This window comes from Scedosporium apiospermum, assembly GCF_000732125.1.
Source record: "Scedosporium apiospermum strain IHEM 14462 chromosome Unknown SEQ_SAPIO_0085, whole genome shotgun sequence".
NCBI lineage: Eukaryota > Fungi > Ascomycota > Sordariomycetes > Microascales > Microascaceae > Scedosporium > Scedosporium apiospermum.
In genome coordinates this window covers 558,088-574,531 of record NW_015971786.1, presented here as the reverse complement: position 1 = coordinate 574,531, position 16,444 = coordinate 558,088, and the positions used below count along the sequence as shown (strand labels likewise).

The window sequence follows — 16,444 nt, the reverse complement described above, 5'->3', positions numbered from 1 at the left end:
GCTGGTCTTGAGAACAAGAAGCTCCCCTCCTCTCTTGAAAAGATACCCCGCCACTCCCGAAATTAAGATAAATCCGGATTATTTGCATAACATGCATCAAAGCGCAACAACCGGGCTATCGATGACATCTGAACCCGACTGGAGCCCACAATTGTAGGAAAGAAAAAAAATATTCACCCAAAAATCCACCCCGCCCAACGCATCACCCACGAAGAACCCGTCCAGCCCTCTGAGCCTAGACGAGTTTTGCTTCGCGAATCCTTGATTTCCATCGATATACGTCCTATTTGGTTAGGAACATCGAGTCTCCTTTACCCCTCCCCCTACGGCCACGATCATGAGTTCCTTCCAGAACGGAGCGCCCCGCGCTCGCGACGACGACAGCGACGTTGAGGAGGAGGTCCTTGTTGCCGAGTACAAGGAACAGCAACAACAATATGAGGATGGTCTCGACGATATTGACCAGAGCTCTGTTGGCATGGCCCAGCAGCCTGATGATATCCAAGCTCGCCTTGCCGCCGCCGCCCAGCCCCTCGACTACTCCGCGACTCTCGACGTAAAGTTTCAGAGCTACGATGCGTACTGCAGTCTTTTCCACTTCATCCTCAACTCCGAGGGTCCCGTTGACCTCGAGCCCCCCTCGGTTAGTTACGATACCTCACCCGTGGATATGACGGAAATCGGATATGGGAAAGAGCCCAATTGCACACCGGACGTACGGAGCTAACATTTAAGGGGGCATAGTACTACTGGGCGTGGGACGTCATCGACGAGTTCATCTACCAGTTCAACTCCTTCTCCTCCTATCGTATGCGAATCGCTAGGCAAGCCTCGTCCTCGTCTTCGAACGAAGAGGAAATCCAACTCCTCCGCGACAACCCCAACACTTGGGGCTGCTACAGCGTCCTCAACGTCCTCTACTCCCTCATCCAACGATCCCAGATCACCGAGCAGCTCGCGGCGATGAAGCGAAACGAGGACCCCGCCCAGTTCGCTGGAGAGTATGGCTCCAAGAACATGTATAAGATGCTGGGTTATTTCTCCATTATCGGCCTTCTCCGAGTCCACTGTCTGCTCGGAGATTTCGGTCTTGCCCTCAAGACCCTGGACGATATCGAGCTCAACAAGAAGGCCATGTTCGCCAGGGTCATGGCCGCTCACTTCACAACGTACTACTACGTTGGTTTTTCTTACATGATGATGCGTCGCTATGCCGATGCCATCCGCATGTTCAGCCACATTCTCATCTATGTGTCTCGAACCAAGAACTTCCACAAGAATGCTCAGTATGATAGCATCACCAAGAAGAACGAGCAGATGTACGCTCTCATCGCCATCTGCGTCGCCTTCCACCCCACTCGTCTCGACGACACCATCCACACCGCTCTCCGCGAGAAGTACGGTGATCAGCTTCTCAAGCTTCAGCGTGGAGGTCCCGAGTCCCTCCCCATCTTCGAGGAGCTCTTCAAGGCTGCTTGCCCCAAGTTCATCTCCCCCGTTCCTCCGGATTTCGACAAGCCGGAGTCCAACATTGACCCCATCGAGCACCACTTGGCCATCTTCATGGAGGAGGTCAAGACCAACATGTGGAGCCCCACCGTCAAGTCTTATCTCCGCCTTTACACCACCATGGACTTAAACAAGCTCTCCGGTTTCCTTGAGGTTAAGCCCGACGAGCTTCGATCCTGGCTCCTTGTCAACAAGCAGCGAACCAAGCAGCTTCGCTGGAACGACAACAGCTTGTTGGATGGCGACTTGGTCAACGTCAGCGACCTCGACTACGCCATGCAGGGTGTAAGTTATTGGAACTCTACATGTAGAGTCACCACCGTAATTGAACTGCGTATGCTAATTCTGGATCATAGGATCTTATCCACATCTCGGAGGCCAAGGTTGGCAGGAAGCTAGTAGACTGGTATCTTCGCAACCTCTCCAGGACATACAACTAAGTATACAGACCATTTTGGGGGAAAGAACCCGTAATGAGATTGTAAACCTGGTACCGAATGCAAGGGGGAGCAGCAGCATGTCGAGGCTGCTATGAGTGTGGTCCCGGCCTTTTCTGATGAAGCATAAAGTTGGCGTCTCGGAGTCCAGGATTTGGTTCGGTCATTTAGATCCTTTATGCCCCCATTGCATTGGGGGAGGGACCGGAAATGGAATAAAAAATACGCGATATGCACTTGAGGCGAGACCCATCTTTTTTCCTCTCGGCGCACACGCAGTTGTGGTGGGGACAATGTCAGCATATGATGGGTAACTGAAGCCAGCCAAGGTTGTTCGTGTGAGGAGGATGTTTGTACAGATTCGATGAAGATTTCCGAAAAGTCTTCAACTAGGAGTCAGAGGGATATTCCGATGCCAAGACTTAATTTTATGTTTTTGAGCTAAAGAAGACGAAAGAAGAAATACGAAGTATTCGTGTGTCCTCAAGGACCTGTCCTTGACGATCCCGGAACCCGCGCGATCCCCATCCCCATGCCACACCTTCGGCACTTGCCCTCGTAGCCACCGTCACCGGGCCCAATAAGAGGAAGAGGGCAGACTCGGCGTAAGCAATGATTGCATGCCAAGAATGGTCCATGTGGAAACAGGTGACGAAAGCAACCGAGCTTGGCCGGCCCTATGGCCCCGGGGCAAGGGTGAGCAAAAATCGGAGGTGTGATAGCACAGCGGGGAGGGTCAAAAAGGGTCGGGTATGCGCGTCTCCTGCCTACCCATGATCCCGACTACGGCGCTCTTTACGACTCATCATATTGCAGTTACTGCTGCCGCATGTAGCACGGAGTAAAGTAGTAACCCGACCTGCCGACAGGGTAAGGAAAAACAAACGCTACGGATGTTGTGAGATTTCTGGGCAAATTGGACGCTTGGGGTGCGGTCACGGAGGGCGGCGAGTGGCCAGGAAGTCTTTAACACCCTTCCCGTTGCAACGGACAGGGCGGTCACATCTCGTTTATCCCAACCACCCGCGTTCTGTGTATATCGCCGCTTAGAGAAAGATTGCTCGTGGCCAGAGGCAAGGAAAGAGAAAGCTTGGCAGCGTTGCCTTATCGTGGACTTGCCATCCCCGGCTTGGCTCTCGGCTCGGCTGCGATACCATGCGTCGTCGGAACTGGAAGAGGTGTGGATTGAACCGCGGGCGACGACCAAGAGCCGCACTTCGTTGTTGCATTCCTTAAAAATTTTCTGTCTTCGCGGGTTTTCTTTTCTTTTCTTTTTTTCCCCTCCCACAAAAAAAATATTTAGAAGCTAGCTACAAATGGGGAGAAGTCCCAAATGATCGCCAATGCATGGCTACCAAACGGGCTGCTGATGGAGGAGTCAAGGACACAACAGTGAAGCTAATATTGACTGTGGGATTGAATCTTGGGAAAGCCAAGCCGCAATGATGAAAGTGGTGGCGGTGAAGATATCAACTACGAAAATCGCCATGGCGTAAAAAGCATGTGCTTTATTTCATCCCGAGGATGTTTTCTCTTTTCTTGCTTTTTACGTTCAGTGCTCGTTCGCCTGCTGATCGGAGGTTCGTCCAATAAGCTAGCTGCTATACGCAGCTGGGCTGTCGATGCTCTCTGGGATTGGATCCTGTTGATTCCCTTGCAGAACGCGAGGAGCTTGGGCCCCAGCATAAGGTGTTCCTATGCTGTATTGCATCTGTATTACTGCTCCAATGCATGAGGAACGTCGTTTTCCAGCCTGTAAAAAGAATCAGTCATAATACTTGGTAGATTGACAGTCAAGCTTGGCTAGAGGCCCCTCCCCTCCCCGCCGATTCCCCCATCAGAGCCCCTCGAGGAAAGTCTTGGCTACGTCTTGGCGGTGTTTATGATTGGAGTTGACGAACGGGATGCGATAGAGACCGGTCATTTTGTGTTTCTAGTGCTGGGGGGCACGGCCAGAGAGTGGCCTGCCCTCTTGATGTTGCGTTGGCGGCCTCCCGGAAGATTTGTCTTTGCATGTCGGTGTCATGTACTGGGTCTGGGGCTCTGAAACATCGCGAGAGTGATGTTAGGTCAGTGAGGGTTTTTCTCGGGGGAACAGGAGTCGATGTTTAGAAGAGAGTGCCCGCGAGAGTGCCTGAACTCTTTGATGGTTAGGAAGGTCCGCTGGTAGCTTCAGAAGGCTTAAACGACCCTGGTTGCTGGCTCTGTGCTGGGATCAAATCAAGTTGATCACAAGCGCAGTCAAAGTGTTCAGTTCCGAAGTCTGTGGCGGGGTGACTAATAACGCCGACAAGAACCAAGGGGCCGCCGGCTCGCACTTCGGAGCTAAACCAAAACGTGTGTTATCTGATGCATGGTTCCCCACCGTACTGAGCAGTTTGGGATCTCAAGGCTCAGTGTGCGGCCGTCTTGCTGTCGTTGATGCTAGGCAGCACAGAGCTGGCAACTTGAAGCTCAACAACCAGGCAGCCCACCTGCCCTGTGCAATGTGTCGCAACTTGGGGTAGCTCCCCCACTGCTGCAGCTTTACAAGTTGTTCCAAGCATGTGCTAGTCACTATTGGATGGTAGCGAAGTGGTAGGGTACGAGGTGGACATAGTTTGGCCCGTTTGGCCCCCTTGTCACGCGAAGTAGAGGTTGTTTGATGAAAGCAGATATATCGTGTACCGGGTACAAACACTAGAACTATAATTTCTACCTGACGCGCCGTATAACATACACCGATGGCGCTGCTTGCCAAGGGAGGTAGTTTACTAGCCACCAGCTTTAGTACCCAACTTTCACACCACCCGTGTCAGATCAAATCGATCTCTTTATATTGGGGGGTGGGTGCGCCTCAGTACAGCGACAAAGTAACAGCACCACTGGTCACAACACTACTTCGTAACGGTAACGAGCTCCGTCATCAGTTCTGGGTCTTCTTCGGCGTTGTGGGTTGCAAAGAGGTTCCCGCTTGATAGTTGCGCCTCGCCCAGCCAGCCCGAGATAGAGAGGAAGGCGCGATTCTTGACACCGAAAACCGAAGCTCCCTCCTTTCACAACTCATGTTCTTGCCTTGTTCTTCTTTTCAAACATTTCATTTGCGGAAGGAAACATCTTGAAGCGACAAAGAATTACAATAGAGAGATTTTTATTAAATTACACGAGCAGCTTTAGATCCCCCGACTCTTCCTGATCACGGCCCGCCGGCTCGCTTCCTTACTTTTTATTTATTATTTTTCTTGTTTTATCTCCTTGCCAGCACGAAGCTCGAAATCTTGGTCAGACCTACGCCTGCACTGCATATTATAACGCCTTACATATCGAACTATCGAACCATTCTCCTTGTCGCAGATACCGTGGCCTCATCTGGAGGTCTTTTGTAACGGGACGCCGATATCTCGACCCACTCTTCGCGGGTCGTTGACGCGCCTTCCCTGTGCCTTCGCTGTGGGCCCATTTGACCTTCTTCGGCCGACGTACCCGTTTCTTTCTTCCCTCGGGCCCTAGCCTTCTTAGAGGCCAGGTCAAGCTCAAAAACCTCCCCTCTCCATGCCCGCCTTGCCTTGACACTTCTTGCCTTCTCCTTTTGCCTCTATCCGAGGCGACCGGAGCCGACGAGATTGGCAGCAATAGAGCGAGCGCAATTTCATCGACAGCTGAATTCCTTTAACCATCCATCGATACTTCGACAAATACTTTGACCCACCCCGTCCTCTACCCTCCCATTATTTTTTTCTTCCACGACGCGAACCCGTTCCATCCGTTCGATGTCTGGTCCCGCCCCAACGTCGATGGCAAACCCAGCAGATAGCATCACTACAGATCCTGTTCAAACCGAAACGGCCCTGCGAACCTCTGGCGTACCATCCGAAAACGTCTCGACAGAAGCGGCTCTCCAAGCAGAGCACAAGATCCACAAACCAGAGTTCGAGCCTGAGCCCGACCCGAAGCAAATCGTTGCCCCCGCAGATAAAGACGCCGCTCAGCTTGCTACAAACGGAAGCGCATCAAGCTGGCCGCCTATATTGGACAAGAGAAGGAGCTCGGTGGTGAAGTTCGCCGACTCGTTTGATGCGCCGCGTCGAAGCTCAACAGGTTCCCTGCGCTTTGAGACGCCGCAGCGCCCTGGTCTTCCGACGGGGAGATCGAGAGGGATCACGGGAAGCAGAATCCGCAATGCTAGCCCACCACACTCAAAGTAAGTCTATTTCTTGCGTGCCTGTCTGTCGGTTGTTCACATCGTGCACATTGTCGTTCCAGCGCATTATGTTTATTGCGGGGGACTGCGTGGCCTTTGGACTGTCAATTGTATCTGTGTTTTTTTGTCAGGTTTCATTTCCTTCGAACACTATTCTTCATTATGCCCGAGTGTGTTTTTTTGCTGGCTGCCCTCCGTTCCTCCGGCTCTTTCGTCCCTGCCAAGTACGCCGTGCATATGCCGTCAAACGATATGGGTTGCTGCTGGTTGATGGCTCATCGGCATCTCCGCCCCGAGTGCCTCACAGCCAGCCCTTATTGACAGGCATCACTGCCGACGTCTATGACATGACCAGTTCTGGTTGTTTTCTGGTGCATGGAGCCTCACGTGAGAAATGACTGGTTGCGTCTGCGACGGTCTGGTCATGTCGTTGCTGCTTTGATGGCTTGGGTTAAGTCTACTGGGTCTGAAATCTCGGGAGTTGGGATTTTAGCCCCGCATAATCCTCGTCCAAGTTGTGGTCTTTCCCTATTTTGTCGCGTCGCATCGTTACCACACAAGCGCAAGGAGACTCGAACCGATCGCATCCCGACTCGCTAGCTCTCCAATTATGAACCTGAAGTCTAGCCTCGATTCCCTATTCCTATTGCCCCTTGGTATTCTTTGCCAATTGTCTAATTTCCCACCATCGCCCCAATTCCTGTCAGGTGGGCGTCTCACGCCACTGTCCCTTTGATTTTTGCATCCCCTAGTCGTCCCTAGTGCACCTTCTCTCTCCACACACAGCCGCAGCGGAGCGCGACCCAAGACTCTTAAAAGGGACCTGACGGCGCCGCTTAGGCGGATGCACTCTATTTCGCTCTAGTTTTCTGTTTTCCAAGCCTTCTTCTCCCCTCCTTCCTGGATTTTACTAGTCATTTTTTCTCCCGATCCACTGCGCCGAGCCTAACCTTCCAGTCACTTTTCCATCACATCAAGATTTGATGTGCGTCACTTCTTTAATACCCCTGCCAAAATTGTGAATCATTACCAGCTCACTCACCCCTCAAAACCCCGCCCCGCTGTTATTATCTTTATTTCCTGTTTCCTACGGCCTTTTCTACCTCTCACTCGAGTGCGCGCGTTCAGGATCAGTATCTAGCATTGATACTTTGCAATCTGTCTTTTCGGTGCTGCTCGCAGAATGGTTACTTCCGGACTGTCAAGTACTGACACCCTCGGTGGCAGATTCCACCCCCATGTCGCCTTTGACACCATCAATCCAGATATCCCCAAGAATCCGGGCATTACCTTGTCTGCTCGACACAATGGGTTCCACGCAGAGCGACGGTCAAAAACCTTCATGGTTGGAGTCGACGAGAACAGCTACTCGGAGGAGGCACTGGAGTGGCTCCTGACATCGATGGTAGACGACCACGACACGGTGGTCTGCGTTCGCGTGATCGAGAAGGACGTTAAACATAGCCACAATGCGACATATAAGCAACGTGCACAGCAGTTGATGCAGTCGATAATCAAGAAGAACAAGCTTGATAAGGCTATCTGCATTATTCTCGAATACCAGTTTGGTCGGCTGGGGCACACTTTTGACACAATGGTATGTATGCTTGGCTGGAGAGCATGCGGGGATTTGGTTGGCGCTTCATTGAGGCTGGGGCCCGGCCCCCCTCTTCTTCCAATACGATGCTCAATCTCAAGGAGTCGATTCTGTGCTAACAACTAGCTACCTCAGGTCAACGTCCACCTGCCATCTATGCTTGTAGTTGGAACGAAAGGTAAAACCAACCAAGGCATGCAGGGAATGTGGAACACCCGACACAGTTTCTCCAAGTACTGCCTCGAAAGATCCCCTATTCCAGTCGTCGTTGTCAGACCCGAAGAGGTCCGCCAGAAGAAGAAGGACAAACGCTCGCGGGATCCTACGCGAGCCTCTTACGCTCAGATATTAGCCTCGACCAACGGCGTACACGAGTCGGACATAATGGATGATGTGGTGATGTTGTCGACGGCGACGCAATTGTCGTCGGCGGATGAGGCGAGCCAGGTAGCCAAGGCGCTAGCTCTGCCGGCCGAGTTCGACCCGACGATTAAAGGCATCGCGCTCAAGCCACACCTTTACAATCGCCCCTCGATTGCGCTCACCGGCGATTCTGAGGATGCGCTACAAAGTACTCAAGGCCGACTCGCGAACAAGTCGCATGAAATCGATAGTGGTGCTGATAGTCCAGGAGAGGAGGATGACGATTTGGATGACGACGATGTGGACGATTTAACAGCAGGCCCACCCCAACTTCCTGACCCCGCGAAGAAAGAGAAGCTACACAAAATGGAGATTGGAGAAGCGGCGGCGCTTAGGAAGCGGAACACGGGAGACCTGGAAGACGACGATGACGCCTAGCGGTGTTATGACGCCTTCTTTTTTCCCCTTCCACACTCTCCTCTCCGTTTTTCCTTCGGAACGACTTTGTTTTTGATTTGCAGCCTGTTACTTTCCTATAGACCGGACTATCGCCGAAGAGGATACTGGCGGGCAACCGCAAGTTGATGGGCGAGTGAGTCCCCTGAGACATACATACCCAAAGGTTCTGGCATGAAAGCGCGTTGCCATGGCCGCCACGGAAAGAACTCCGTGTGTTTGTTTTACGCTTCTCTCTTCCTTGTTCTTGCACGGGATCTTGGGAGCGTTGTACCTGGCGTCTCTAGTACTACTTGTTACTTACCCGCTTTGGTGCGGGCTAACTGCCATAAAGACATTTGATGATACCTGGGGAAGAAGGCCATTTCTACAAGTAGAGCAGTGTGCTTTCCGCTTCCCCCAAAATTCTTTTTCTCCTCTCTCGTCTCTTTGGTGCTAGTGCCATGCGTGAAGTCGCACCATTAGGGGACATTATACGTCGTGCTAGACAACTTGTCCGTAGAAGGCGTAGAAGTCCGTAAACAAAACCACACGACGAGCAAACTAGAAGGCAGGATCAATGTCGGACTTGACTCTGGCTTTGGTTCGGCATTCGGCGTTGGATCGCTTGGTTATGACGTTATAGGGTTGATATTTAAGTGCGCATTCTTATTATTACTTGCATATGTACGTACTTGGTAGCTTGGCGATAAGGGCAGGGCAGGGCAGGGCAGTGCAGGGCAGGACGGGAATGGTTCAAGGATCTTGCGACTGTTGAAGGGGGTGGTGGATGAATTGAGCCATTAATAGCTCCTCGAACGTTCGAGATCTCGGATCACGGACTGGGGAAGTACTTCAAGTACAAGTAGTTTACGTGATGGTTCGGGTTTCCAGCCGTGCCAGGGAGTCTTGCCCCTGAAGGAACGACGGAATCCAGTGCATCACCGTGCTGGCGCCCTGACTATTTTCATTCTGTTGGAAACTTGGAGCCGCCCCGAGGCACAGTGGCCAATGGCAGGGCACGTAATGATCCGTTCCTAACTCCCGAAACGGTGAAACACGGTGTGATTGGGAAATGTTGGGGGCAGATCATTGTCAGGGACGGAATCGACGAATGATCCCAGTCAAACTCGTCATCACAAGCTTTTGTCGACGACGATCCTACGCAGTAACTTCGTACTTTGCACGCTAAACATAATCTTCACATTCTTTGATCACGTTTCCTGTTTCGCGTGCCACGTAAAACTAATCCAGGAAGCGACTTTGCGACCGATGGGTTGATATTCCATTGCCTGCGTGCGATGGATGTCGTGGATTTATTTCTGTTTTAAAACAACCATTCTCAGACAGACAGGATCAGGATCAATTTACGGCACTTCCCCATCGACGACACTACGACTTTGCTCGCTTCGCCAGCCGACCTTATCTTGACGATAAGGACTGGATAATAATGCCAATCAATCTAGCCCATCCACCATCTCACGACTGAACTATTCTGGTTTCCCTTTTCTCCTTGTCTTGCGATAGGCCAATTCGAATCCTCAAACGAACCCACCGATCATCATGTTCCCCTTCTCGCTCTTCTCCTCCTGCGCCTCCCACACCGAAGCCGTCTCCTGCGACGCGAAACCCCCACCGCCGCCCCTAACATCCCTCATCCCCTTCCTCGCCGTCTTCCTCCTAACCTCGACCATCGCCCACCGCCGCATCCTCCCGGCCCTCTCGGCCGTCGTCCCATCTACCCACGACGGCGACGACCACGTCCTACCGACCCATGCCCCCGCAGCCCTCCGAGCCGCCCACTCAGACTATGCGCGCCAGACCCCGCGGCGCAAGGCAGCGGCGCTAGCTTTTTCCGCGACTGTGGGGTTGACCTTCGTTCTGGGCGTGTTGATCGTCAGCGAGGTGGCAGAGCTGTTCCATCCGCGGGCGCGGAGCTTCGCGCTGGGGTTCGTCGTGCCGAGCTTGGCGGTTTGTCTGGTGCTTGTGATACCGTGGCTTGTGGTCATGAGTCTTGTTGTGGGGAGCGGAAGGTCGTTTGCGAGGGATGCGAGGGGGAGGGCTTCGCGGTTTACGTGGATGTTGCAGCTTTCGCTTTTTGGGGCGTGGTTGTTTTCGTTTTGGTCTATGGGCGGTGCTGTTCGTCATGTGGATCTCGATGGAGCGGAGGGTAGTGGGAGTCTCATGAGGGCGTCGCTCGACCGCATTGGAATTGCTGGAGTGTTTCTTATGGCTCTGTTGTCGGGCTTCGCTGCCGTCTCTGCGCCTTGGCACGCATTCGGGTCGCCCACGCGCCGCGGTGTCTCCGACGTCGAAATCGCCCGGAAGGAATCAGGGCTGGAAGCCGCTGCCGAGATGCTCATGTCCAAGCGCCACCGCCTCCAGATGCTCGAGCGCAAAGCCGTCGAGTCCAGCTCCGCGGCGCCGTCCGTAGGGCTCGTCGGCAAGATGTTTAGTTCTTTCCGCGGCATGTCGGCCGACCAAGCGGAGATCCGCTCCCTTCGACTCGAGATTTCAGGGCTCGCGACGATGCAAGCTACCCTCGAAGCCGGCCTCGCATCCATGCGCGCGCGAAAAGCCGCCAAAGCCCGTGCCGCCAGCCTTACAGGACGCCTCCTCGCCGTACCAAACTACGTCTTTAGCGTCTACTGCATCTTCCGCATCCTCACAACCCTTCTCGCCTTCCTTCACCGCCTCGTCTCCTCCCCTTCTTCCTCACAAAACATCACGACCGCCGACCCTATAACCCGCACCCTCTCCCTCCTCTCAACCCACTACGACCCCACCCTCGACCAAGACGCCCTAGCCCGCCAAATCTCCTTCCTCCTCTCCGGCATAATCCTCCTCCTCTCCCTCTCCTCCGTCCTCCAAACCCTCACCCTCCTATCCCGCTTCGCCCCTTCCATCCTCCGCCTCGCACAGGCCAACTTACCTCTCCTACTCGCCCAGACCCTCGCCACGTACGTCTTCTCCTCCGCGCTCCTGCTGAGGAGTAATTTGCCCAGCGGCATGCGCAGCGCCGTGGGAGATGCCCTGAGGTCTTCGCTCGAGCCAGCTGTTGTTGAGGCGTGGTTTCAGGGGTGGTTCCTTGTTGGGTGCGGCCTTACAGCTGGGGCTATTTGGGTTGGGAGGAGGATCGCGGGGGATGATGAGGATGGGTGGGAGGATGACGAGGAGTTGGGGCAGAAGAGGTCTTGAGGGGGTCTTTTTATGTTTCTGTTGTAAGATAGCGTGTGCTTTTTCTTCTTCTTTCCGGAGTTTTTGGGAAATAACGAGCGCTCGCTCGGAAATGGTAGCCATGGGATATGTGTACCGGCATTTCTTCTTTTTTATGGGATATAGCCTCATGGTCGCGGAATACAAGAATAATATTGATACCTGCCAGGTATCATCTTCTGACTATTTGAAAAATGTTCGACTTCGTCCCGCCTAGAGTCTATGTCCAGCTCATTCGACCGGGAAAACAAAACGGTAGTTCTGTGAAAAGCTCCTTTATTCCTACTGATCCCATCCCACTCAGCTCAAAATCAAACATACAAAAAGCCAGACTCCGGGAAACAATGCCCTAGGACCTCTTCCCATTCTTCTAGCGGTGATGTTCCCGGGGATTGTCAAACGGCAATCTCCAAATCAGACTCAGTTCTTCACTCTCTTCCAAGCCATATACATAGGTTTTTTCCCCACTTACTCTCTTTCCGTCCCTAGAGCTGCCTGGGGGAGTGTTCGAGAAAGTTCGGTCCGACGAAACGCGAAAAGCGAGAAAGTCAAGGATCAAGGTTTCCTCAAACCGGCTGCTTTCGATTTGACCGATGACCAAACCTTCCCTCTCTTATCTCTCTTTTCCCTTCTTTTCTTCTTCGTTTTTGCATTATAAGAAAACAAAAGGGAAGCAAAGTCAGTCGTATTCATGAAGCATGAAATGAAGCCTTTATACCGAAAACACAAACATACAAGTAACCAGATCGCACCCCCAGAGTTTTTTTTTCTTCGCCGTAAACAGAGCAGAGAACCGTCGAAACTGAGGTGATGGGAGAGAGGGAGGGGAAGGGGGGAGAGAACACTAAGAGAAAGACGGGGAGATGAGATGGAACAGAGACATAAAAACCAACGACGTGGAACCGAAGAGAGAGAGAGAGATGAGTAAACGTGAAAAAGAAGTGGTAAAAAAACTACCAAATGTTACACCTTGCCAGCCTCGCTGACATCAAGAGAATCCTTTCTCCATTTTTACTCCCTCTTGCTTTTGTTCTTCGCCGCAAATCCGCCCCTGCTACACACACCTGGCACTATAAAGAGTCGTATACATTCATTCCATTGCGAGGCCATTTCCTCCAACTGCCTAACATGTCTGCGAACAGAGAAACTATGTGGGACCTTCCAGATCCAGGTACCTCGAAGTGGAGACAGCCGCAGGTCTTCTGCTGGCGTTGCAGGCCTATCTGTCTTCCTTCGAATCGAGGGCCCCGTTGATAGAACGAAATAATGACTGGGATCAGCGGGGATTAAAATAGGGCGGTTTTTAGGCGATTTCGAGCACTCGTCGTAGCGGGAGAGGGATTAGTTCGCGACCTTTCACTAGAGGCGGGGGAAATCGAGTGTACGCAAGATGGCGTGGTTACATGACACGACTGCGTAATCGTTCCTCGCAACAAGAATTTAGGGTGCGTGTGGAGACGAGTGATATATGCCATGGATCAGGGTCTAAGCCCTTCCACGGCGACCGCTTCGAGGAACGGTCACGGTAGTCCAGCCATCCTCATCCTGCGTAGGGGCAGCCGGTTCAGCAGTCACGGGGGTCGCGGGAGGCTGTTGACCACCTGCGCCGTTCGCGCGTGGACCACGGGCACCGTCATGTCGTCCCCCACGGCCACCACCGCCGCGGCGGGGGCCGCTGGGAGCACCTCGGGGAGCTCTATGCTCACCGGAAGGCTGACGCCAGTTGCCGCTCTCCGAAGCCCTAGACTTAAACTCAGGGCGGCCGTCCCTTGGCTCGCGGGGTTCGCGAGGCTCACGAGGCTCCCTAGGGCGACCTGGGATCCTTTGCTCCTTGGAGGCGCCATTGTGGACCGGCTTCTGTCCTTGATCGTCGGATTTAACTCCCTGGGTGGTCTCCTCCTCTTCGGCAGCCTGGGGAGTTGCCTCAGGCTTCGCCTCCTCCGTCGGCGCAGAGGCAGCAGCCTCAGCAGCAGCCTTAGCAGCCTCGGCTTCGGCCTCGGCCTTGGCAGCAGCCTCCTTCGCGGCGGCCTCCTTTGCGAGGCGGCGCTCTTCCTTGGCCTTCTCGTCAGCCTCTCGTTTCTCCTTAATCGCCTGCTGCCTCTTCTCCTCAATCTCGCGCTCGCGAGCAGAGGTATCGATGGGTCGGGCGGCACCGAAAGGACTCGCCTTCGAATCGCCACCGGCAGAAGCAGGAGACGCGGCGTCGGGTGCATCGGAAATCGTTCGCTTCGCTAGATTCAGTCTGGGTCTTGTAGCAAGAGCGGCCGGTGCTTGGGCGGGAGAGACTGGCGCCTCGCTGCCATCTCGGGATTGTGAAGGAGACGAAGTTTGGCGGTCAGGACGCATGCTGCTGCGCCATTGCATATCACGTTCCGCAGCGCTGGGGACCCGTTCAGCCTTCTCACGGAATTCTCGGTGAGGAGGGCGAGATCCCTCCTGTCGGCCTTCACCCCAAGAAGGGGACTGATGACGATGACGCATCGACTCTACATTGCCCCTTGCTCGGCTGCCCTCGCGAGACATGGGAGGCGCCTCAGGTTGAGGCAGGGGTGACAAAGGTCCTTTGCGCTCCCAGTTTCCGAAGTCTCGGACCCTTCCGTCATCTACGTGCTCCCGAGGAGCGCGTCGCTCGCCGAAATCGGCCTGGCGGCGCTCGCCAAAGTCACGCCTATCGCCTCCTCGAGAGGGAAGATCCGCAAGAGGGCCCTTCCTGGTCCAGTCGCTCAAGTCGCGGGTCGAATCGCCACCACGGTCGCGGTCTCGGGCTGTGGCATCCATTAGACTATGAAGTTCCCGCAACTTAAGAAGGAAAAAAAAAGAGAAAAAAACAAGGAATGGAAACTAAGACTTACGAGGCTCGGCAACCTTAACCTTGATATATCGTCCATTGAAAGACTGTCCATCGAGCTCAAGAGCCTTCTTCAAACCGTCCAAATCGCGGAATTCAACATAAGCGAAACCTTTGGGGCGCTGGAGCTCTCGGTCCTCGATGATTCTAACGCTAACGACACCGCATCCGGTGAAGAAGTCGGTAACGGCATCCATAGTCGCATCGTATGGGAGGTTGCCAAGATGAGCAGTGTAAGGGGGCCGGGTGGGGAGCTGCTGAGGGGCACTATCGCGAGCATATCCTGTGAACAACGAAAATTGTCAACGACAACGAGTCGACGGGGTAGTGGCAAAAGGGTTCATTTCAATACTAACCTCGGTCTCCTCGATCTCCTCCGTAGCCGCCGTATCCACCCATGCCCATATCGCGACGCGGATGCTCGGGAGGAGGCAATGGCTGAGTGCCTGTTTAAGAGCCATTAGCGGAAGTTCTCAGCTGCGATGAGGCGAATCACGGAAGAATGGCAACCGATACGATCAGGCTTACGCCCACAGAATGCCGCCATGCCTCGCCAGAAGGTTTAGGACAGGGGAAAGAGTACTTACCAATGGTATCCTCAACTTCATCGGCCCAGGAGCCACCGAACGCTGGATGGATGTTAGCTAAAGATACGCTGACACAACTCGGATAGCGGCGGGCGCCGGATGCTCGACGGGTCGACTCGAAGAACCGGTCGAACACCTAGCCCAAACAGAGTCGCGCCATCCATCTTGGTTAGTGGGGAGGTCCTTACATGAATCGTTGAGGAAGTCACCCAGAGACATCTTCTGGGCCTCCTTCTTTTTGGGCGCTGCGAAGACAGGTTGTTAGAAATGATGAAGCTATACGAGATAGTTAGGCATGGCCTGTCAAGGTAGCTTACCCATGATTGCGGTGTTAAGTCCTCCACGCGCAACGACGTTCCTATCGGTGCGCGTAGATTAGGTCAAAAGAAGCTGAACCAGGGATTGGTGGCTAGCTTCTAGAAGGAATCGCTTGGTGTGCGGGATTGGGGTGGGATAAAAAAAAAAGAAGAGGTGGCAGTTCACTGAATAGTGCACTGCCGTTGAGAGGTTTGGTGGTGGTTAGATGGAAATTGGTTCCTGAATATTGAGCCAAAGCCGAGAACAGAGTGATGGGCTATGCCTCGACTCTCCGGTTCCGTTCCTTGTTGGAATGTGGAGAGGTTGAGGTTGATGAGAGTTTTTGAATTTCCTTGTAGGTAGAAAGGGGAAAAAAATTTGGTTGTGACTTGTGAGTGCCACATTTGCCTGGGTCAGGGTGGGTGGTGGCCCAAGGTGGGTGGGCAAGGCCAGGCCAGGTTGGGATTGGGATTACTGTGTCAGTGTGCCTTGACAGTGCTTCAGCTGGAGTAATGTACTCTTGCATTGTTCTGTAGTGCAAAAGGTACTTTTTTCACCCCTCCAAGTAACAAACTGGGGCAAGTGGCATAGTACCTAGGTACACGACCAAGGCAGGCCGTTTGGTGAAACAATTTGAATTTGAGGACAGTGAGGAACTTTGGTACTTGCAAGTTAACCCCAAGGTCAAGGTGTGTGCTGCTTTACCCACATCAGATTTGCTCCACCATTGCAGGTGGGTTGTGTCAGACAGTGGAGGCTCTGGTACATTAGCACGGACCAGTTCATCAGAGGCCAGCAGGTTCCCCTTCCGTCAGTGGAAATGAGTATTCCTCAGAAGCTAGCTGGCTGTGTACTTCATAGTTGTACAAACATCATTGTTGTGTACCTAAGGTAGCAAAGTACTTGAACCCAAGTCTGATTACATATGAAGTACGAAGTACCAAGTACTGTCTCCGAGACAGGAGCGGCATTTGA

General features: G+C 53.3%; 3 protein-coding genes and 1 pseudogene across 3 annotated transcripts; 3 read left to right on the top strand and 1 right to left on the bottom strand.

Annotated features, from left to right (window-relative positions):
* Nucleotides 1-337: 337 nt before the first annotated feature.
* Nucleotides 338-1,949, top strand: SAPIO_CDS2174 (Eukaryotic translation initiation factor 3 subunit L; the record flags this gene model as incomplete). Its single annotated transcript, XM_016785277.1, has 3 exons — nucleotides 338-643; nucleotides 745-1,794; nucleotides 1,866-1,949. The coding sequence occupies 3 exons, from the start codon at nucleotides 338-340 to the stop codon at nucleotides 1,947-1,949; spliced, it is 1,440 nt and encodes a 479-aa protein (XP_016645155.1).
* Nucleotides 1,950-5,719: 3,770 nt separating this feature from the next.
* On the top strand, nucleotides 5,720-8,524 carry SAPIO_CDS2173 (uncharacterized protein; the record flags this gene model as incomplete). Its single annotated transcript, XM_016785276.1, has 3 exons — nucleotides 5,720-6,126; nucleotides 7,354-7,723; nucleotides 7,859-8,524. The coding sequence occupies 3 exons, from the start codon at nucleotides 5,720-5,722 to the stop codon at nucleotides 8,522-8,524; spliced, it is 1,443 nt and encodes a 480-aa protein (XP_016645154.1).
* Nucleotides 8,525-10,084: 1,560 nt separating this feature from the next.
* On the top strand, nucleotides 10,085-11,719 carry SAPIO_CDS2172 (annotated as a pseudogene; the record flags this gene model as incomplete).
* Nucleotides 11,720-13,222: 1,503 nt separating this feature from the next.
* On the bottom strand, nucleotides 13,223-15,493 carry SAPIO_CDS2171 (uncharacterized protein; the record flags this gene model as incomplete). Its single annotated transcript, XM_016785275.1, has 6 exons — nucleotides 13,223-14,502; nucleotides 14,590-14,868; nucleotides 14,942-15,031; nucleotides 15,173-15,214; nucleotides 15,361-15,417; nucleotides 15,490-15,493. The coding sequence occupies 6 exons, from the start codon at nucleotides 15,491-15,493 to the stop codon at nucleotides 13,223-13,225; spliced, it is 1,752 nt and encodes a 583-aa protein (XP_016645153.1).
* Between the last annotated feature and the right edge of the window lie 951 nt (nucleotides 15,494-16,444).